This window comes from Xenopus tropicalis, chromosome 4 (assembly GCF_000004195.4).
Source record: "Xenopus tropicalis strain Nigerian chromosome 4, UCB_Xtro_10.0, whole genome shotgun sequence".
Taxonomy (NCBI): Eukaryota; Metazoa; Chordata; class Amphibia; order Anura; family Pipidae; genus Xenopus; species Xenopus tropicalis.
In genome coordinates, this window is record NC_030680.2 from 36,969,591 (window position 1) to 36,991,978 (window position 22,388).

Sequence of the window (22,388 nt, forward strand, 5' to 3'; positions counted from 1 at the left end):
GATATAACAACTGGGGGACGCCCTGTATCAGTTGCTGGAAGTAGTTTGAATTGGTGGTGGTAGGAACGTTCACCTAAATAACATCAATTATATGTGCAAATATATTGGCCGCTCAATGGTAATTTGGCGCGATATGCAGCAGCACGAACAAGGAAAACTGAACATTAGTAACATTGGTATGCACAAACCTCACCTGAATTATAACAGAAGTTAACTCTGCAAATTAAGAACCTGCATAAATCATATAACACCTCTATCCTTCAGGAGCAACAATCAATACAAGTGATTTTTGGTTGTTTTTGTGTTTTGAATTGAAAATTGACTTATTTCATTTTATTTTTAAATTTTGTTGGGACTTTATTTTTTTTTTTTTTTACCTCCTGCTATATAGTACACTTATGGTGTAAAGTAAGATATTAATGTGATTATATGTGGTTGTGAATGATGGTAGGCTGGCCAGCCAATTTTTAAATAGATAATAATGTGATGGTACATCAATACTTAATAAATTTTGCATAACTGTGCTATTTAATGTTGCAACATTTCTCTCAGACATTAGGATGATCCCTATTACAATTTCTCATAGGTTTTGTCCCTTTGCTTCAATTTTCTGTGGCTTTAAAGTGAGCATGAGCATCCTGTCAAACTCAATACCTTTTTTTGTGCTTTTCTTGAAGGCTATTAGCTATGCTATACCGCTTAATCATACAACCCCTCCTACACAGAAGCCCTGTACACATAAAGGGCAGCAGGCATTATATTTTAATGTCACATGAAAATGTTATAACATTTATTTAAGAATAAGAAATATTTTTTACACAAAGGAGCATTTTTTATTATACAACTATGTTTTTTTAGACATGTTTTGGCATATTATGTATTTAAGGCATAAACCAATCAAGCATGCTAAGACATATGTAAAAATGTCTGTATAAATAACCTACAGCTGGAATCTCCCCGAAAGCAGCCCCAATCGATCAACATTACGATGTAAGACGCTATGAACAATGCTCATGTACTTTGCTGGATCACCTTCTCTGGAAAAGTCTCTAGTAAATATCCCTCTTCCTGACTGAAAGACAAATCTTTGTGGAAATGGGCCGTTTTCTTGTATGAAGTCCCAAACACTGAGGAGTAAAAGACGGACCTCAAACGGAGCAAGGAGAGAAAACATCTCATGCATGTTTGTAAGTGCAGGGGGTAGCAGCTGTCCTTCTCCCATACAGGACACCAACTCACAGGATGCCTTTAAGTGCCAAGAAGAGCTCACAGAATCCTGATGACGAGATGCCTCCCAATATGCCAGGAGTACAGCCAAAAGTCCTCTAAGCAGCACTGAGCAATAGCAAAGTGCAGGCCGACCTTGTGCAATCAAGTGGAGAAGCTGAAACAGTAGAGGGTTTTGACAAAAGCATTTGTAGATGAGTAGGTCTCTCTGCACTGTGGTGCGTGCATGATCTTCTGGAGGCCAAGCAAGTTCACTATTTGTGACATCAGGACAAGCATTTTCAGTCAGTGTTACTGCCAGTGTTTTGGCTGCCTCAGGGTCTAACGTAGTTGATTGTCCCCCATCCTCTCCTTTCCTGGCACAGCAATGGCAGAGAAGAGAGAGCAAGCTTTGCGTATTTTCAGTACATTCCTCTTCCCCAAGCTGTTTACTATTCTCTTCTGGCTTGAGCCCTGCCCCAATTACACCTGCATGAAATACAGACCACACACTACCTGAAAAGTCCACAGCTGACCCTAGATGACTGTTGCTTTCTAACAAAGAGGCAGTATCATTACCCAGTCTAGGTCCAGTGGATGAAGGCCTGTTTCCTCCAAACAAACCTGCATTTCCCTCATGTAAAGCACCTTCCACTAGCTGGTTCAATACAGCTTTCCTTCCAGCAGATGATACTCTGCAGAGCCGCAGAAGGAGACGAGAAGCACTGCTGACCCCTGAGGAACTGCGAATATGCATGGAGCGGAAGAGAAAATGGGAAGAAGAACGAATCAGAATATGGAGTTGAGAAGGAGGTATAGAGGTTGGTAAGGGACAAGAGCATAGCAAGATACAGGCTGCTTCACAAACTCCAGGTTCACTGTGAAGCAGCAACTGCCCAAAATCAGAGAGGTACTCTGAGAGTGCCATTCCTACCTCCCTACCCATGCTTCCCTCTTCACACTGTACAACTAGTGCCAAATTCTGAAGTAGCTGAAGTGCACATTTATCAGTCAAGGCTCCTGCATGTATCTGAGCCACACTTCGAGTAACTGCTGCTTGTGCCAATCCTTGTACAGAGGAAGACAAAACTGCATGCAGTTGCACTGCAAGTCCAAGCTCTTCAGAGCTCTGAGCTAAAGTGAGCAATATGCAGAGAGCTTCAGAGGAACACGGTGGGCTGCTGTATATACAAAGTAGCCCAATCAGTTGGTGAATCCAGAGGTGCCGTTTTCTTTCTAAACGTAACATCTCAGCACAGAGCTCAGGAAGATGTCCTCTCATGGCTTCTAGAAATGGTACAGCTCGTGGCTGTACTTCAGAAGTTCCCCTTGACCCAGGCCTCCCATACACTTGTTTCTGTAAGCTAAGAAGTAGTAAACGCACAATGCGATCACAGGCCTCTCTCACAGAATCATGCACTGCCAAGCCTGGTGTAGTTATAACAGAAGCAGGCATAGCAGTGTCCAGAAGAAATCGCAAAAGACGAGGGGCACCTGCAGATGTCTGACAAGCAAGGTGCACACTCAGGTTCAACATGTTGTCCAGCTCTTCACGAGGCAAAGTGGAGCAGTGCTGCTGTAGCTGGGATAATGTAGCAGGCTTTAGAGAATCAACCAGATCCTGGCATACAGTACCCAACAGGGATGGGGAAAGGGCTGCCAACTGAAGAAGGTATGGCAAGGTCGCCCGCTGCTGCTTACTTCCAGGTCTTAAACTTTCATGGAACATTCTCAGAATTTCCTGTCTGATGCTTTGCCCATGGCGGGAACTAAGGTGCCCCAGGATTCCAACAACAGAGCCCAACTTTGGCACACGCTTGTCAGCGGTATCAGTTGGGGAGCTGTGTGCACAGAAATCCTTCAGGCCACATGAAAGAACACGGCTAATTATTGTACTAGGGAATGAATTTCCAATATGAGCAACAACCCAGTCAAAGTGAGGTGAATGCTGAACAGAAGTGTCCAGCAGGGCATCAACACAAGCATCTGGACAGCTACCAATCATGGTGGACAGGCAGTGGGTGTAGATATCCATAAGCACACGAGTGGCACCACAGGACATCCATAACTGCAGCAATTCATTGAGGCTTGCAGAGTGTGGCATCCCCTGTCTACCTGCATGTTTACTGCTAAGCTGTCCCATGAGCTCTATAGACCAAGCAGATATAAGAGGAGCCCATGCCCGAGGGTTAAGTTTGATGAACTCTTCCAGAACCCTCTGAACTTCAAGTGTAACTTCATCCAGTCCTTGTGTAGATGGAGGTGGAGGTGGCCTGCGCTGAGATGAAGATGATGGTGGGAGTGCATCCTGAGAGTCACGCTCACTCAAAAAAGAGGAAACACTGTCATGAAACACAGTACGCAAGTGTTCAAGCACTGCATGTCGGGCAGGAGGCAGACACTGTAGAAGCAGAAGGGAGCAGCGGGCATGGTCACGTGGACTCAATTTATGACCATGCTGTGGATCTGTACCACTCAAGAACGATTTGATTTGCAGAGAGAGCTCCAAGGGACTGTAAAGGGAAAGAGAGATAGAGAAAAAAATAAGGCAAAATAGACAACTGAAAGAAATGGGAGGGGGAAACTCCCATTTAGATTATAAGCTCTATGGGACAGGGACCTCCATCACCTTGTCTCTTAGCTCTGTGAAAGCTTAAGGGTGAAGACACACGGAGCTACTAGTAGCAGCTACTTAACTAGACAATGCTGATCATTTACTGAAAATTGACTCTGTGTGTTTTAGTAGAGGCAATTTTCACTATTTTCACTATTGTCTATGGCAGGGAATTTCCCAGCATTTAGTATCCATGAAAAAGTAGCTGCTACTAGTAGCTCTGTGTGTCTTCACTCTTAATGCAACTGTGGTTTTATTTATCTTTATTCACTATTATAATTTGATATCAATTAGAAAGTGGTACATGGGGAATAGAGCGCAATCACCCCCTACCTGTGGTAAGGGTAAATAAAAAAGTGGAGCATAGTATGGAAGTATAACTGTCTAGTACCTCAGTTGAGGAAGTGGTTGAGGCTGCGAAGAAAGCATGAGGCCGGTTGTAATGTTGAATGTTGTCTACATCAAGCAAACATCACCTGGGAAGAAACAGAGACGAACAATAAGAATCACGTCTGGAGGCCACATGCATTTAACACAGTTTATCAAAAGGTAATGAAGGGGTGCACAAGAAATAAAACAGATCACCAAGTCAGCACCCCAGCATTTTGTATGATCACAAAGCATACCTGTTAATAAAGAAAAAATTAAATATACCACAGTGACACCAAAACAGAAATATAACAGATAATGCAGATGTGTGAGATGTTTGGAATCTTCATTTATCAAGAGTATGCCAGAAGGGTATGTAAATGTAGTTAAATGCCTAAATGAGTAATGTCTTGGCAAGGCCCTATGGCAGGGGTGCCCAGACCTTTTAATTTGGCTCCTCCCCACGTACACATACCCGATAAAAGCACCGCACTTCCACATTTGCAGGCTTAGATGCGGTCCAACAGAAGTCCATGGGGGATTGACTGGTGGACCGCCATCAACGCTTTGGCCACCCCTGCCCTATGGCATTAGCTGCCTATAGTGGCACCTCAGTGTTAGGGCAATACCATTGGCTGAGCAGCAGGAACACCAGGTGGGCTGCAGGCTTTTTTTCTTGAAATTCCTCTACATTAGCTGAAAACTAAGTACAGGGAAAAGGCCAGCAAGCAGTGGTTTCACTGCAATTCTTGTTTATTCGAGAAGCGGAGGCACATGTTTCTGCCACCTGTCCTTTTCATTCCACCTCCCACAGCCCTTACTACAATTACTGTTGGCCCCTACGTAAGTTCCCTTCTGTAACTCACATGGACAGTGTAAGTTGTAGTTCAGCAGTCTCTCGGCTAAAACTAAACAGGCTGGGGAGAATGAAGTTGCATTCCAAATCTAAGTTTCATCAGGTAGAATAATGTAGCACTGCGACATCTAATTACCTGCAACACACCGCGTCCAATCAGGCTACATCAGGCGCCACAGTCAACTAAGCCACCACACAACGCGGCTATCTGGCAGACTGTAACGCACTTTTGCTCTCTAGGATCGTAGACAATAGAACTACCCAAAATCGGCACTACTACTACTGCTTCTTAGGACAAGCGCAATAAAAGGCTTGCTGCTTTTTAATGACGTATTTCCGCCCAGCAGCCATCTTTGTAGACCAGCGAGTCAATTTTAATGCGGAAACGTGTTCTAAGAACGCTTCGTGATGGCTTGACCACATGACCGTGCTGGAAGAAAGAGGAGGGGCTAAGGAGCAAGAAGAAGATAAGGCTAAAGGAACGTAAACGCGGGAGATTAAAGTAGAGGGGGAGTTTAAAGTGAGTGCGATGCTGGGCTGTGCAGCCACTATGGGAAGGGGAAAACAGAGAGATGGTGGAGGTTAGAGGACAGTATGGCTAGGGAAGTGACAAGGGGAAGAGAGAACAAACTATTCAGTTATAGAGGAAACTAGGCGAGCTGTGCAAGGTTTGTAAAAGCAGGATTGTGTCTGGATGGGGGTAAAGCGGGCTGTGAGGGGCTCAGTGTGGTAGATTCAGTGGGAGGTGCCAAGCTGTTAGTGATTCTAGTCACTTATTACCAGGTTCTCGTCTCAAAAAATGCTCAGACCCCGGGTAACTTTACTTGCACGCACCGTGCCTCCATTTTGTCCTGTTCCCGGCATTCCCACTGTTCCCGGCATTCCCTGTCCGCACCTGGCAAGTGCAAGCACAGCACAGAACGTTTTTTGGCGCACTTTCAAGTTAAGTACCCCAGGCCTGTGTGCTGGGGTACTAGCTGGGTGTGACTAACTGTCCCTGTGAGGGGTATAACAGGTGCCCCTCCACTGCTTCTAAGGTTTTTTGTTTGTTTTTTTTTGCAGGAAATTTCTTTAGAGTAGCAAAATGCAGTAATGCTGGCCATACACTAAAAGGAAAAGACAAAAAAAAAAAAGTTTTTCTTTTTACACAGACCTGTTTGATTCCACACATAGAAAAGGAAACCATAATAACTAACCTGCCTGTGCTGCAGGGACCAATTATCTACCCCCATAGGCTCACAGGGTAATTCAGCCCCTCCCTCACTTTATGCATTCTGGAACCTGAAGTCCCTCTGCTGTCTATAGAATCTGGCACCCACACTATGAAAAGCAGAGAGATTTACAGTTCCAGAACAAGTCACTTCATAGTAAAGAAAGGTGAGGAACAGGTTGCTTTATGTACACTTGCATTACAGAGCTTAAAGGGGGGGAGGACAAAGCTGCCTATCAAATGTAGAATCATGTATGCCCTTTTGCAAATTAAAAACATTGTTTATTTTTTAGAAGCTCAGAATGAGTTTGTCAGAAAGGGTATATATTTCCCTTTACATGTGTATGTAGCTTGAGTTAATGGGATGAGGTTTCAATGCTGAAATAAGTAAAGGTTTAATATAATAAAGATGTTCATAAATGATATTTGTTACCCTTTCAACTGGACATATTGGGCAAATATACAGCGCGCAGAACTGACAGTCACTTGAACTGTAATATTTTTTGTTATCAGATTGAATGCAGTTCATGTTCTATCACATGGATCACTTTATCATCTGCAGAGAATCCCGCTACCCGAAAATAGCATTTCATTAAGGTGAATGGGAATCGCTTTGCTTAAAACACTTGAATTGCGTAAACGTGACAATGCAAACCATCATTTTTGTCCGTTTTATGTTTTCCATTTACAAACCCCCCCCACCAATAAAAAAAGGTAATAGTTTGCAATTTGCCATGGGCATCAAAGCTTCCGTATATAACCAGTACTTTAAGACTCAATGGACACACGTGCAAACTTGCTTGCAACAATTACCATTAAAAGGGGAAGTACAAGGAAGTGCATTAAAGGGGACCTATAACCCTTAAAAATAATTCCAAATTTTCTGTTGTGTTTGTCAAGCAAACAAACCACTTACACTATATAAATAATGTAATTCTGGTTTCCTTCAGTCTTGGAATTACAGAATCACAGCAAGTAGGCAGCTGCCATTTTGTCGACACTGCTATTAGGGCTCTGGCACACGGGGGAGATTAGTCGCCTGCGATTAACTCCCTGTTCGCGGGCGACTAATCTCCCCGAGGCGGCGGCGCGATTTAGCGCAAATCGCCGAAAAAGACTCGCGAGTCTTTTTCGGCGATTTCCGGAAATTGCCCCGCCGCGTCTACCATCCCGCCGGCGACTTACATGTTCGCCGGTGGGATGGCAGGGGTAGGCAACTCGGGGAGATTAGTCGCCCGCGAACAGGGAGTTTTATCGCGGGCGACTAATCTCCCCCGTGTGCCAGAGCCCTTAAAGACAAGCTTTTTATCACCCCAAAATCTTGTGTAAGTTGTGTGACCTGCCTCCATGCCTAAGGTATAGAAGTGGGGCAGACAATATAAGATGGGGGATTTTTAAATGTCTTTATAATGGGTATGGAATCAGTTAACATGTGCTTACACAGTGAAAATAGCTTCTTGCAGCCCCAGGTGCACGCTGTACCCACTGCCTGGGCAGATAAATTCAAAAATGAAGAAAACAGCAGCACTCCGGTTGTTTTGAAAAATGTGAATCTTTACTAAGTGCCAAAGGCTCTTTATAATGGGTATGGATCTGTTAATAAAAAAGTCATTTGTGTTTCATGTTTAATTTGGACTTTTTATTATACAACTTTTTATGTCTGAGTGACATGTCTCCTTTAAGCCGTTTGTGGGTCAACACTTTTAACACCCTAACTGTCAGATAATATCAGAATTTGTGGGACCCTTACTGCAGTGAAAATGACTTTGTTCATGCAAACCTTAGTTTGGTAGAATATCAGCTCTTTTTCTACTGTTACAGAAAATGTCAGCTATGGCATCCATATGGAAGTAGTGTTCTCACTGACTGATTTTCTGGAGTTATAACCATTTGGCTGTTATTCAGCCATGTTTGCCTGACACCTGGATTAGCAGGCTGATTCAAAGACTGTTCTGCTAGCCTTGCAGTTTCTGCCTTGAACAGTCTTGCGGCACTGACAATTTTGAGGTATTTGCTTTCCTTAATTTGCTATTTATTCTATAAATGTTGATAACCTGCCGGGTATCTAGAAGAGTCTAGCATCACTCACTGTTATGGTACCAGTAAAGAATCCCTTATCTAGAAACCTGTTATCCAGAAAGCTCCTAATTATGGTAAGGCTGTCTCCAAGTCCATTTTAAGCAAATAACTAATTATTTTAGATTGCTTTCTTTTTCTCTGTAGTAATAAAACAGTACAGGTATAGGACCTGTTATCCAGAATGCTCAGGACCTGGGGCTTTCCAGATCTTTTAGTAATTTGGATCTCCATACCTTAAGTCTACTAAAAAATCATTTAAACATAATTTTGACCCAACAGGATTGTTTTGCCTCCAATAAGGATTAATTATATCTTAGTTGGGATCAAGTACAATGTTCTGTTTTATTATTACAGAGAAAAGAAATCATTTTTAAAAATTAGAATTATTTGCTATGGAAGTCTATGGAAGATAGCCTTCCCGTAATTTGGAAGTTTCTAGATAACGGGTTTCCAGATAGGGGATCCTATACCTGTACTTGATTGTAACTAAGCTGTGTGAATCCATATTCGTGGCAAAACCGTCCTATTGGGTCTATTGGATGTTTCAATTATTTTTAGTTCAAAGTAGATTCAAAGTGTTCCAAATTACAGACAAAAACATATGCCCCAAGCATTCTGGATAATATACTCCATAACTGTATTTGATTTGTTTATTTTGCTATTGACCTGTTATCTGGAAACCTGTTTTCCATAAAGTTCCAAATTACGGACTAAGATATAATCAGGTATATACAAGATATAATCCTTATTGGAAGCAAACAAATCTGTAAAACCCCAGGTCCCGAGCATTCTGGATAACAGGTCCTATCCTGTACCACAAAATACTACACTTAATGCTCTGCATGAGAACAGAATTTCACATGAATAGTGGGGGCTTTTTGACACACTTACTGCAATACAATATCAACCAATATGGAGCAGCTTTACTGCAGCTCTTGTAGACCTTTGTAGAGATTTAGCTATAATTTCATCCATACTGAAAAAAATGGCAAATCTTTTAAAACCCTCATTTTAGTTGAGTGGCTGCTCTTGTGATAATCTTACCTGAATAGTGTCATCTGTTGAGACACCCTTACTTAAATAGCTCTGGTGACATCTATTACAGCATTAGTTTATTAACTCTTGTAAAACCCTTAACTCAGATTTTATATCCGTTGTGCATTTGATTGTTGGCTCTTACTACACCACAACTGCTGTAGTTTTTTTTGCACTGAGCAATAGTGTCAATAACCTTAGGACAAAATGATATTTCTTATTCAGCCAACATTACCGTAGAAAAGTTATTGCTTTTTCAATAAAATTTAGCAAAATATATTGTGTCCTCTTTCGCCAAGTCAGTAATCTTCCTCTTCAGTCCATCACTACAGTAGATTGTATGGTTTGTTAAAGTGATATTTTGCCCCATTCACCATGCATTAGTGTCACCTCAATTTTTGATCCAGTATAGTAAAACAAAGTTTTACAGTAATGTTATAGTTTTGCATGCAGTAGATTTTTGGAATCTTGCCTTCTTAGGTTACAACTAAACATGCCAAATTGCATTGTAAAGGGATGTCCTCACAGAACAGGCCAAAAATTAAAACACCCGGATGTTACCCTTCATGCCTTTCGACATAATTTACATCAAATAAAGAAATGGCTAATGCAAACAGGACAATATGGTCATGATCTTGATTTAGTGGCAGACAAAATTTTAAGGGGAACTAAAAATTCAAATTTTAGAATGTGCTCTACCCACTTCTCAGAACACTTTTATACATATAAAGGATCAAAGAGGATACTAAAGCCAAATGCAGTCCCAACAATTTTCCTTACTTCTCCAGTACCTTCAATAATAAGAGCTCAGAGTTGTGGTTCTTCAGATCCTGCTGCAAAGAGAGTGAGAGTAGATGATCCATCAACATTCACAGTTGTACGTGTAGTTTCAAGACTTATCACTATCGGGACACAAACTAATGACAGAAAAAGTCGAACTGATGCGGGTACATTGACAACGAAAATGTCTGTCAATCAGGACATTGCAACACAAACCGAACCTCCGTGTAAAATGGAAATCGGCATACAAACCGGTGATGATTCAATAGAGGCAGAACCTTGGAAGGTCGAGAAAGATCATTCATATCCAGTTTGTTTTGTTGATCCCTATAAAAGTGTGGATCCTCTTGAAAATATATCAAGTGTTTCAGAAAGTAAAAAGTCACTTTCTTCAAAAGAATATTTACCTACTGTTCATACACTAGAAGGGGAATCTTCACCAAGCCTGACAAATTCACCAGAGGGCATCTCAACAGATCAAAACATTCTTAATCTAACTACTGAAAGTCTAAAGCAGTCTGCCATACACAAACATTGTGGCTATGTAAGACACAGAAAATTTATCATCTTCGAGGAGAACCTTGATAGTCTACTGTATCTTATTAAATGCCAGCATCAGCAAACACAGCCGTGTCAAGCACCTATCATAGATATTCAAAAATCCATTGATGGAAGCATGGTTCAAGTAAAGCTTGTATGCCTGGATGGTCATGACTCGCTTATATGGAACTCACAGCCGTTATCTGGTGATATTCCTGTTGGAAATGTTTTATTAGCCAACTGTGTTCTTCTCTGTGGTTCTTCATTTCAGAAAGTTAAAACAATGTTGAATTTATTAGGTATCCCGTCTTTTTCACTTTCTACCTATTATAAATACCAAATGTCATATCTTTTTCCAGCAATTGATCTACGCTGGCGCCAGGAGCAAGAGTATAATAAAAAGGAATTGTCTGGAAAATCAGTTGCTGTAGCTGGAGACTGCCAGTTTGATACTCCTGGCCAGGCAGCTAAATACTGCACGTACACCATGATGGATGTAGTGTCCAAAAAAATTCTTTCCTTTACTATTGACCAACTTGGAAGAGGAAAAACCTCTGCTGAGGTGGAAAAGGCTACATTCGAGACATGCTTAGACAATCTGTTAGATGAACATGTAGATGTCAAGATCATTGCTACAGGCCATCATGACGATATCGGAAAACTCATGGAAACAAAATACTGTAGAATTGACCACCAGCTTGATGTGTGGAGTCTATGTAAAAGTCTGGCAAAAAAACTCATTGTGGCAAGTAAGAAAAGGCACTGTCGTGACATCTACAAGTGGATCTCTGCAATAACAAATCATCTCTGGTGGTGTGCGCAGACCTGTAACCAAGATGTTGACGTTTTGCTCGATAAATGGAAATCTGTTATGTTCCATTTATCAAATAAGCACAGTTTCCATTCCTTGGAAAATTACAAAAAATGCCAACACAAGAGAATTCCTGCTGTGAAAGCGCGCAGGTTTGCATGGATTACATCTGAACATCCTGCATATGCTCCCCTGTCTAAAATTATTAATGACAAAGCCTTGCTCAGAGACATTTCAAAAATAGAAAAATTTTGCCACACAAGAGACCTAGAGAGCTTTCGCAGTAACGTCCTCAAATACAAATCTAAACGATTGTCGCTTAATATGGACTCAATGTATGCAGATACAATTCTGGCTGCTCTTTCACAAAACAGAAATGTGAGTAGAGAAGAAGCAAAGCTAAACTGCCCACAAAACTCGCCTTTGCCTTTTGGAGAAAAACACTATAAAGTCAGTTTCTGCAAGCAGAATAACAGGGTTGAAGATGATGTGGTTGATGATCATTTGCTTGATATAATGTCAAACTCACTGAAAATTCTGAATGGAGAGCTGGTTAATCAGTGGTCCTCAAGGTCAAGAATACTCCGCTAAGTTAAAAATATTTTCTACAAACACTTTTTTTTTTTTTTTTTTACATTAACAGATCTTATGCTGCAGAACAATATATACATTTTTTCCTAGATAGCAGGGAATTTTTTTTTCCTTAAATATTGTATAAGCCAAGGTTTATGGTTAAAAGCAATTCAAAAATGTTACTTGTTTAAAGCTGTTTAAATCCTTATATATACAGGTATGGGATCCGTTATCCAGAAAGTTCCGAATTACGAGAAGGCCATCTCCCATAGACCATTATAATTGAATAATTCTGATTTTTAAAAATGATTTCCTTTTTCTCTAATAATAAAACAGTACCTTGTACTTGATCCCAAATAAGATATAATTAATCCTTATTGGAAGCAAAACAATCCTTTTGGGTTTATTTAATGTTTAAATAGTCTGTTAGTAGACTTAAAGTGTGGAGATCCAAATTACGGAAAGATCCCTTATCCATAAAACCCCAGGTCCCGAGCATTCTGGATAATGGGTCCCATACCTGTACTTACATTTTGCTCATTGAAGCCAGATACAAATGTGTTCAAACTTTGAAATCTTCAAAGATATTTGGCTAAATATTTTTTTTCTTTATATTTAGCATCACACATACATAAAAAAAAGGTATGCATGCAATATGTAAATGTAAACCTATTTACTATGGAAATGACAAATATTGCTGGCTCAGTGAATTAAGGGAGGGCATAATATCACTTCTCTAACTGAATTGGAAGTTTTCCATGTTAAATTTAACATTAAAATATATATTTCTTATTTAGAGTTGTTGATATTTTTAAGCCATTACACAATAATATTGCATTTGAATATAACCATCCCAGTTTTCTGATGCCTTTTGTCCAGGACCAAATATATGGTTAAATATAATTCTAAATATAATCATATACCCATTTCTACTTCACAATATTAAAAGGATAGTGACATGTTTCAATTTTAAAAGGAACGAGTCACTATGCCTACATAAATTTTAGCGGCACTATTTGTCTCGTAGCTTACCCCTTACTAACCTGCGTCGGTCTCCAGCGTGGCTTGAGGTTGATTAGCTTCCTGAGTAAAGCTGAGTCAGTGCTCTCATTGCCTCATCAGAACATTGTCCCATCCCCCGAGCGTGCTGTTGAAAAAATACGAATTTTTTTTTATTCGGACCCTTAGGGGCACATTCATCAAAGTACAACTCCGAATACAAAAAAAATCTTATTTTTTTCTAAAGTTTACAACTTTTGCGGATTTTCTGCAACTTTTTCATACATTTGCGTGACTTTTTTGTACTTTGCGACAAAAAGCGCAACAATTTGTGTGACAAAATCGTATTTGTCACGCCGAGTACGAACGTTTCAGATTCAATCAAGCTTCGGTATCCTGACTTTCCTTTTCCCAAGTTGGAGCTGCAGAGTGCCATTGAGTCCTATGGGAGGCTTCCAAAATCATGTACAAAAGGATCAAAGTCAGAAAGGTTTTCCTGCATTTTACGATCATTCAGATACAAGAAAATCATACTTTTCGGACATTATACGATATGATTTTTTCGTATTTTCAAATACGATTTTTTTCATACTTTCATACTAAAAAGTACGATACAAAAAAATCGTACTTTGATAAATCTGCCCGAGTGTAGCTAGTAGTAGACTAATTATAATATTATTCCATTGATTGATTCTTGTATAATAATTGTACTCTACCTTTTTACAGTGTTATATGATAAAAATTAGGGATGTATTGAATCCACTTTTTTTTCTTGTTCGGCCAAACTCCAAATCCTTTGTAAAAGATTCAGATGAATACCAAACTGAATCTGAATCCTAATTTGCATATGTAAATTAAGCTACAAGGTTAAAGGAACAGTAACACCAAAAAATGAAAGAGCTTTAAAGTAATAAAAATATAATGCACTGTTGCCCTGCACTGGTAAAACTGGTGTGTTTGCTACAGTAACACTACTATAGTTTATATAATAAGCTGCTGTGTAGCCATGGGGGCAGCCATTCAAACTGGAAAAAAGGAGAAAAGGCACAGGTTACATAACAGATAACAGATAAGTTCTGTAGAATACAATAGTGTTTTATCTGTTATCTGCTATGTGCCTGTACCTTTTCTCCTTTGAATGGCTGCCTCCATGGCTACATAGCAGCTTATTTATATAAATTATAGTAGACTTTCTGAAGTAAACACACAACTTTTACCAGTGCAGGGCAGCAGCACATTATACTTTAGTTACTTTTATACACTTTCATTTTTTGGTGTTACTGTTCCTTTAACTAGAAGTACAAGCTTAACATTAATTTTTACTTCTGTGTTTGTGATCAAGAGTCACATGATTTTAAGCATTTGGATTCAGTTTGCACTTTGATTCGGCTGGATCCAAAAAAAAAAAAAGAGATGTCTGAAACTTGCCCGACAATTACAACCAAAAGCAAACATCTTATTGGTTATATGGGTTACTGCACCTGGGCAAACGTAACTCCTTTTATTACACATAGGGGCTGATTTACTTACCCACGAACGGGTCGAATGGAGTCCGATTGCGTTTTTTTCGTAATGATCGGTACTTTGCGATTTTTTCGGATTCTTTACGAATTTTTCGGATCCAATACGATTTTTGCGTAAAAACGCGAGTTTTCCTATCCATTACGAAAGTTGCGTAAAAAGTTGCGCATTTTGTGTAGCGTTAAAACTTACGCGAAAAGTTGCGCATTTTTTGTAGCGTTAAGTTTTAACGCTACGAAAAATGCGCAACTTTTCGCGTAAGTTTTAACGCTACGCAAAATGCGCAACTTTTTACGCAACTTTCGTAATGGATACGAAAAACTCGCGTTTTTACGCAAAAATCGTATTGGTAACGAAAAATTCGTACAGAATCCGAAAAAATCGCAAAACATACGAAAAAGTCGCAAAATATTCGTTTTCAAGTCGGAACTTTTCCAATTCGGGTCGGATTCGTGGGTTAGTAAATCAGCCCCATAGGGTATGTATGTCAGGGAGCCAGGAGGTGATCTACAGGGAAGGGCTCAATGATCAGAGAAGCTGCCTTCCTTATTCATTGCTGTTTTTTGTTTGTAACTACAATATAGCCAACATAATCAATAGGTCATATAGTTTTATTGTTTTGTAGCTACCACTTGATTTAATAAATGAAAGGTGGCTCCATCTTAATATTCAGAAAGGGATTTTTTTTTTTTTTACAGTGAGAGCCGTGAATTTCTCCCTGAATCAGTGCTATTGGCAGACACATTAGACAGCTTCAAAAAGGGGTTGAATGGCTTTTTAGCAAGCGAAGAAAGATGGCTCTTCCAATTGCTATCTTGGATCAGGAAGGAATTTTTGAAGAGGCTTCAGAATTTTTTTTCCCCTTCCTCTGCATCAAATAGTAGTTAGGCAGGTTTTATATAGACATACAAGGTTGAACTTGACACTAATTGGTGCGGCTTCTTTCCCGACATCCTTTATAGAACTGTATCCCTAGTAAGAGGGCACATCAATAATAACTTAGAAGAAGATTGTGAATTATTAGGCATTTGTTGGATCTTATCAAAGTGTTTCAGTAAGAGAAGTCATCAGACTGACTGACACTGGTGACTGATTCAAGAAGCTTATGCATAAAGTGAGAAATTTTATTTGGATGGCCAAATTTACTTTCACATATATTTAGCCCCAGACATGACTTGTGCAGTCAAATCAGTTCCAAGCATAGGGGAAACAGGACACAACCATGCTTCATCAGGCATGAAAACTTAAGGCTGTGGTCACACTAGGCTGATTCTTGGCTTGTGGAAAAACAGGCCAAGAATCAGCCCCTTTGCTCTGAACACCTTTCCATAAGCTTAACCAATAGGTAAATGCTATACTAATAAGTAACCTATCATATGTTCAGGTGCTTCCGTTTATCTGCCTTTGCACCATATGCTGGCAATGTTACCACTATAAAGCTCAATTTAACTAAAGCTGAACAAAGCTGGTATAGACACACGCGCAGCGCAGCACAGCACAAGAATATCTGTCCCTACTCTGCACATTTGAGGATCTTAAAAGTGCATTAGGCAATGCCATTGTAAAACACTGAACCACTACATAGATATTTAGCCACCATGAGTTTGTGTTAAATCAAGCATGTCAGAGTGCTGCACGAACAGTGTAGAACATGCTTCTAGAACAAGGAGATCATTGTAAATCAAAAACCTGTAATACTCCCTCTATTAGTAATATGGTATGATTACAGCAATGTTTCAGACCATATCGGTCCCTTCCAAGCTGCACAAAGACAGTATACAAGATACTGAGACCATTGGAAATGATCAAAAGACTGAAACATAAGTGTTTTTAATGTCAGTTCATTTTCCACATAAAATTAAACACTCTATATTACTATTTCATATTTTACTGCCTTATTTTTTCATGACGAAGGTGGATGCAAATGAGAATTAATCAAACAATATACTTCCAAAGCCTCTTAGAGGCAGGAAAGACAAATCCCTGCATGATCTTGTCTTCCCTCCACATAATAAGTTACATCACTTTGAACTATGGAATGCAAGAGACAGGTTATGAACAACCTGCTTAGAAATGCAGATATACTTTAAGGCATAATATTTGTTGCAAGAGTTTGCACAGTCTGTAATTACATTGGATGACAACAAGTAAAGGAAGGCCTCCCACATGGTCTGCCAGTGCAAAAATAGTGGCTACTGCACAACAGTCCATCAACACTTTCCGTATTATTGTCTCTTATGTATCAAGAGTCTATGACTTACACATACAAAAATATAATCCAGTCCCTTTAGAAAAAAAAAATGAACATTTTCTGATTATTCGTCAATAGGGTTTTCAGCAGATACATCCTCCATCTCCACGTCTCCCTTAGTTTTCTTGCTCTTCTTTTTTGTGCAGCTACTCTGAATCTCCATTGTATTCGTAGGCTTTACAGGGCGTGAGACTGGAGACTCCACTGGAGAGTGAAACAGAACATTAGATACAGCCAACAGTGGTTATTGGGAGATACAGGAAGTTGTGCATTTTAAAGAATATAACTCAAAAATACAATTATTACTAATGAAAGAATATATAATTCTAAGCAACTAATATATTAAAGGAGAACTATACCCCCAAACAATGTAGGTCTCTATAAAAATATATTGCATAAACAAGCTCATATGTAAAACTATGCTTCATCTAAATAAACCATTTTCATAAAGATATACTTTTTTAGTAGTATGTGCTATTGGGTACTCCTAAATAGAAAACTGCCATTTTAAGAATTAAGGGCCGCTTCCTGGGATCATAGGATTCACAGTGCCCACAAAAAAGCCAAGGCACAGATACGTTAGGTCACATCAGCCAATTAATGGATAGATTTCTTCCTTTTGCTCCCACACTACTTCCTGTTACAGTTAAAGCTGCATTATTTCTGGTCATGTGATCTCTGAGGGAGCACACAGCCCATCACTAAATGGTGGATAAAGGGAAAGGATGTAAAAGGACAATATTTACTGATATATATATATATATATATATATATTCCAGTTTGGTGAGATTCTTTAATAGATCACTTATGTTAAGTATTCATTCTGGGGGTATAGTTTTCCTTTAAAAAGTTATTTTAAAATATAATTTCAACTGAAAGCAGTATGTCTGTACTGCTGGTTCCGACTCTTAAAACAATGCATGCTACTTCACAAGTAACATATGTTAATATATATGATCAAACGTTAAGGCATGCTGGGAGCAAGCAATATCTGGATATCAGTCTGTCCTTGGTCTGTTGCTTTTTATTTTTTTCAAGGTGAATTTTATTTAATTATATAACAAACAAAACAGCATTGGCTAGTCACTAATTAAATGTCAGGAGTTTAGTTAGAGCTTTTTTATTAAAGTACATACAGTCATAGCTCACAGGTTACATTCATTAAGAGGGGGTGAAAGCATGGGAGGTGGCCCCAAGACTCAAAATTTAGTGGAATTTGGCTAAGGTTTTAATTAGGGGGATCACATTGTTAAGTGATGGGAAGTGATGGACCCATCCAACGAATGACCACTGGTCTGTTGTTTTTTAAAGGAGAAGGAAAGGCTAAGTCACTTGGGGGTGCCAAAATGTTAGGCACCCCCAAGTGACTTAGATCACTTACCTTTTACCCAGGGCTGGTGCCCCTGTACGAAGAGAACAGTAGCAGCGAGCGCTTCCTACTTCCTATTCGCTTGCGCGCGCGTGTGCAGTAGAGTGAAAAGCTGAACTTAAACAAGAAAGTCGGCTTTTCACTCTACTGCGCATGCGCCGGCCCATGGATTTCACCGGCAGAATAGAGAGGAAGGAGGAAGCGCTTCCTACACGTACCCTGGGCTGGTGCAGTTCTCTCCGAACAGGGGCACCAGCCCGGGGTACAAGGTAAGCGACCTAAGTCACTTGGGGGTGCCTAACATTTTGGCACCCCCAAGTGACTTAGCCTTTCCTTCTCCTTTAATTTGTTAATATTGACCTCAAGGTGGGTACTGTAAGAACTAACTCTTTTTTTGCTGATAATACTAAGAAATATTAGTTCCATGCAGAAAGGTGGCACTTTGCTAAGAGGTTTGACTAAATAGAACACTGGGCAGCAAACTGGCAAATGAAGGCCAATGTTGATAAATGCACTTGAGCAAAAATAACAATAGTTATACACTAAAAGGTGTTGTGGAGGGCTCCTTATATAAGAAGAATTTGGGTATTTTTGTGGATAACAAGGTGTGTAATTAAAACATAATTTTGCCTCTTCATTTTCTCCTTGGTAAACCCTCACCATAAGTATTCAGTTTTTAGCCCCAGTGGTTAAGGAAACTGTAACACTAAAAAAAAAAAAGGGTTTAAATTAATTAAAATATGTACTGTTGCCCTGCACTGGTAAAAGTTGTGTGTTTGCTTCAGAAACACTACTATAGTTTATATAAATAAGCTGCTGTATAGCCATGGGGGCAGCCATTCAAGCGGGGGGAAAAAGACAAAAAGGCACAGGTTACACAGCAGGTAAAGGTTTTCCATTGTGTTCTACACAGTTTATCTGCTATGTAACCTGTGCCTTTTCTTCTTTTTTTCCCCAATTTGAATTGCTGTCCCCATGGCTACACAACAGTTTTGTTTATAAAGCACTTTTACCAGTTCAGGACAATAATATAGTCATTATTTTGATACACTTTAAATTTTTTTTTGGTGTTCCTTTAAAGTGACTGACACTAATGTATTTATGTACATTAAAAATCACCTATAGTTCATGCTGTTTTTTGCCAATAGGTCTACTTTTGTAAAGTAATAGTTACTGCAAGTTCCTAAACCTATCACTTCTTAACTTGTCTGTTAAAATATCTAATGCTGGACAGACTACTGGCAGCACAAATATATGGCAGGTATGATAACTCTATACAAGTACATTAATGGATATTATAGACAGATAGCAGGGATCTTTTTTTCCCATTGGAAAAAAAAAACAAGAGGCCACCCCTTTAAAGGGATACTGTTAATTTTTATGGTGTACTTTTTATTTCTAAATTACACTGTTTACATAGCAAATAATTCACTCTACCATTTAACATTTTATTTCTAAACCAACAAATTAATTTTTTTAGCTTTAATATTGGTGTGTAGGCGCCATCTCAGTGCATTGTGCCCGAGTCTCAGCTTTCAGAAGGAGCCAGCGCTACACATTAGTACTGCTTTCAGGTAACCTATTGTTTCTCCTACTCCCATGTAACTGGAGGAGTCCAAAGCCAGACTTGGATTTCTTAAAGTCCCGGGCCGTTTGTAGCTGCCGATATCGGTCCCTTAGACTGATTCGGCAGCTTATTGGCCCGTGTAGGGGCAGAAACGACGCCCACACCTGACCGATACCTGACCTGAAATTGGCCAGATATCGATCGGGCAGGTTAAAAGATTCAGTCGGATCGGGGACCGCATCGGCTCGTTGATGCGGCCCCAGAACCGACTGCCCAATTGCTGCCATTATAATCTGATTGTTTGGCCCTAGGGCCAAATGATCGAATTAGCCTACATGTTCCCCAATATCACCCACCCGTAGGTGGGGATATCGGGTGAAGATCTGCTCGCTTGGCGACCTCGCCAACAAATCTTCACGTGTATGGGGACCTTTACTGTTGAGTGCTATTCTGATATCTACTGCTGATTGGCTACTGGGAGGGGGGTGATATCACTCCAACTTTCAGCTCAGCCATAAATGTGACTGAAGTTTATTAGAGCACATATCACATGGCTGTGGCACCCTGGAAAATAAAGAATATGTCTAGCCCCATGTGTAATTTCAAAATTAAATATAAATAAAATCTGTTTGTGTTTTTTAAAAATTCATTTCAATGCAGGATTCTGCTGGACACTTGTTTTCCCATGACAGTATTTCTTTAAATATGAGGAACAGAACTTTATTTTAAGCAGCTTATGTGGTTCTTAACATTGAGGGCAGTGAGGTTGTGGAATGCCCTTCCAGGTGATGCTGTGATGGTAGATTAAAGTAATACATTTAACAGTTCCTTTTTCAACTCAAATCAACTATGTTACAATGTTACTGACCCTTTACGGTTTACGGTGAAGATACATTTTGGCCAATGGAGAAATGCAAAAAACTGTCCCTGCTGTCTACCAGTCACTTGAATAGGAAAGACCTGAAGGAGCCTGACCAAATTACCCCTTTTACCATGGATGCCTACGCTGATATTATGTGTGTGGAGATATCCCCGCACATAGAAGAAGGGAGGTTCCATTTAAATATTCGGAAAGGATTTTTTGCAGTGAGAGCTGTGAAGTTGTGGAATTCCCTCCCCGAATCAGTCGTACTGGCTGATACATTATATAGCTTTAAGAAGGGGCTGGATGGATTCTTAGCAAGTGAGGGAATACACGGTTATGGGAGATAGCTCTTAGTACAAGTTGATACAGGGACTGGTCCGATTGCCATCTTGGAGTCAGGAAGGAATTTTTTCCCCTCTGAGGCAAATTAGAGAGGCTTCAGATGGGGTTTTTTGCCTTCCTCTGGATCAACTTGTAGTTAGGCAGGTTAGGTATAGGCATTATGGTTGAACTTGATGGACGTATGTCTTTTTTCAACCCAACTTACTATGTTACTATGTTACTATGTATAGTATATACTTCAATTGCCATAGAAATTCTCAAAGCAGCCCTTGCTGCCTCCTATACACCTGAATAGGCAACACCTGACAGCAGCAGCACTTATGACTGAAATACATGGGTTAATAAAAATCCCTGTGTGCCATCAGTGTATGTGTTATTGGTTAAAGAAATGGTCACACTGGATATAGAGAAGAAATAACCCTTTAAACGTTATTCTCACCATCCATTGTTTCCTTTTCTTTTTGAAGATGTTGAATCTGTTTGATTAGCTTTCTTCTTTTCTTCCCAGAAAGAGTTATGTTAGCTCTTGAGCTTGAACTAGAGATGGAATAATTACAAACTAAAATTAAAAGGTACATAAACAAATAAATACATAACAAATAATATTATAATTGGATTTGGATGGTATTGCATTAAGCAGGTGGGTGTGGAGGTGCAAGTGAGGCACAACAGCCTAGTGGCATGAGTCCAGTTAACTGGCTTCTAATGAAACACAGTAGGATAACTTACAATACTCCAGGGGTGCAAGTGCTAGAGCAAAAGTGTGTGCCCCTTAAACCTCTGTTGAGAAGCACTTGCACCCTGGGGTAAGCTGCATCCTGCAAGGGGCAGTATTGCAAGAAAATCATTTGTTTACCTTCTCTTCCTGAGGTGATTGACAGTTATTAATTCTTTGTCCACCACAGCTCCAACAATTTTGTGCTTCTTGCGCTTTTCTCGACTCAGAACGCGACGGCGTTTGAACAGATTCTTCTGTAAATCCTATGTAAAAAAAATTGTATTTATTGCATTATCTTCTTACAGTGACATCATATTTCCCTCTAAGTAAGCAGCTCGTGCTGTATAGCAACAAAAGTTGCAAGCTACATATACACAAACCCTACCATCTTGCCTTATTGTATCTACTGCCTGACAGTGTAAAGCCTTCCATTTAAAGAGATCAAGAGAACACAACCTTAGTTGAATAAAATTTAGAAATATTAAAAGTCAGAAAGCTCAAGAATTTTGCCCATGAATTCAGTAATTTCTCCACCCCCACTGCCTTACTTTCTTTGGACGGTTAATCTTTCCTCCAGGAGCCATGCTGGAATCACATGGAACATTAAACTATGCGACTTGCTTTCTTTTGCGTTCCAAGCCTCGCTTTTCCCTTCTACAGCTACTCTCCCCTCCCCAGTGTGT

General features: G+C 39.7%; 3 protein-coding genes across 5 annotated transcripts; 1 reads left to right on the top strand and 2 right to left on the bottom strand.

Annotated features, from left to right (window-relative positions):
- Positions 1 to 810: 810 nt before the first annotated feature.
- Positions 811 to 5,358, bottom strand: ints5 (integrator complex subunit 5). The gene is made up of 3 exons (XM_002942978.5): positions 5,182 to 5,358; positions 4,212 to 4,296; positions 811 to 3,719 (listed from the first exon to the last, which is right to left on the bottom strand). The coding sequence occupies exons 2-3, from the start codon at positions 4,247 to 4,249 to the stop codon at positions 941 to 943; spliced, it is 2,817 nt and encodes a 938-aa protein (XP_002943024.2). The 5' UTR covers positions 4,250 to 4,296; positions 5,182 to 5,358; the 3' UTR covers positions 811 to 940.
- A 117-nt stretch (positions 5,359 to 5,475) lies between these two features.
- Positions 5,476 to 12,869, top strand: LOC100493420. Of its 3 annotated transcripts, XM_018093446.2 has the most exons (4): positions 5,476 to 5,565; positions 8,077 to 8,262; positions 9,850 to 11,547; positions 11,578 to 12,869. In XM_018093446.2, the coding sequence occupies exons 3-4, from the start codon at positions 9,863 to 9,865 to the stop codon at positions 12,089 to 12,091; spliced, it is 2,199 nt and encodes a 732-aa protein (XP_017948935.2). In that variant the 5' UTR covers positions 5,476 to 5,565; positions 8,077 to 8,262; positions 9,850 to 9,862; the 3' UTR covers positions 12,092 to 12,869. The 3 variants fall into 3 exon arrangements, with proteins under 3 accessions (XP_017948935.2, XP_004919757.2, XP_012809791.2); XM_004919700.4 differs by having other exon boundaries at positions 9,850 to 12,869; XM_012954337.3 differs by lacking the exon at positions 8,077 to 8,262 and having other exon boundaries at positions 5,479 to 5,565; positions 9,850 to 12,869.
- A 3,528-nt stretch (positions 12,870 to 16,397) lies between these two features.
- On the bottom strand, positions 16,398 to 22,299 carry lbhd1 (LBH domain containing 1). Its single transcript, NM_001016100.2, has 4 exons — positions 22,254 to 22,299; positions 21,844 to 21,968; positions 21,427 to 21,524; positions 16,398 to 17,048 (listed from the first exon to the last, which is right to left on the bottom strand). Exons 1-4 carry the CDS (start codon positions 22,287 to 22,289, stop codon positions 16,909 to 16,911), a joined length of 399 nt encoding a protein of 132 aa, NP_001016100.1. The 5' UTR covers positions 22,290 to 22,299; the 3' UTR covers positions 16,398 to 16,908.
- Positions 22,300 to 22,388: the final 89 nt, after the last annotated feature.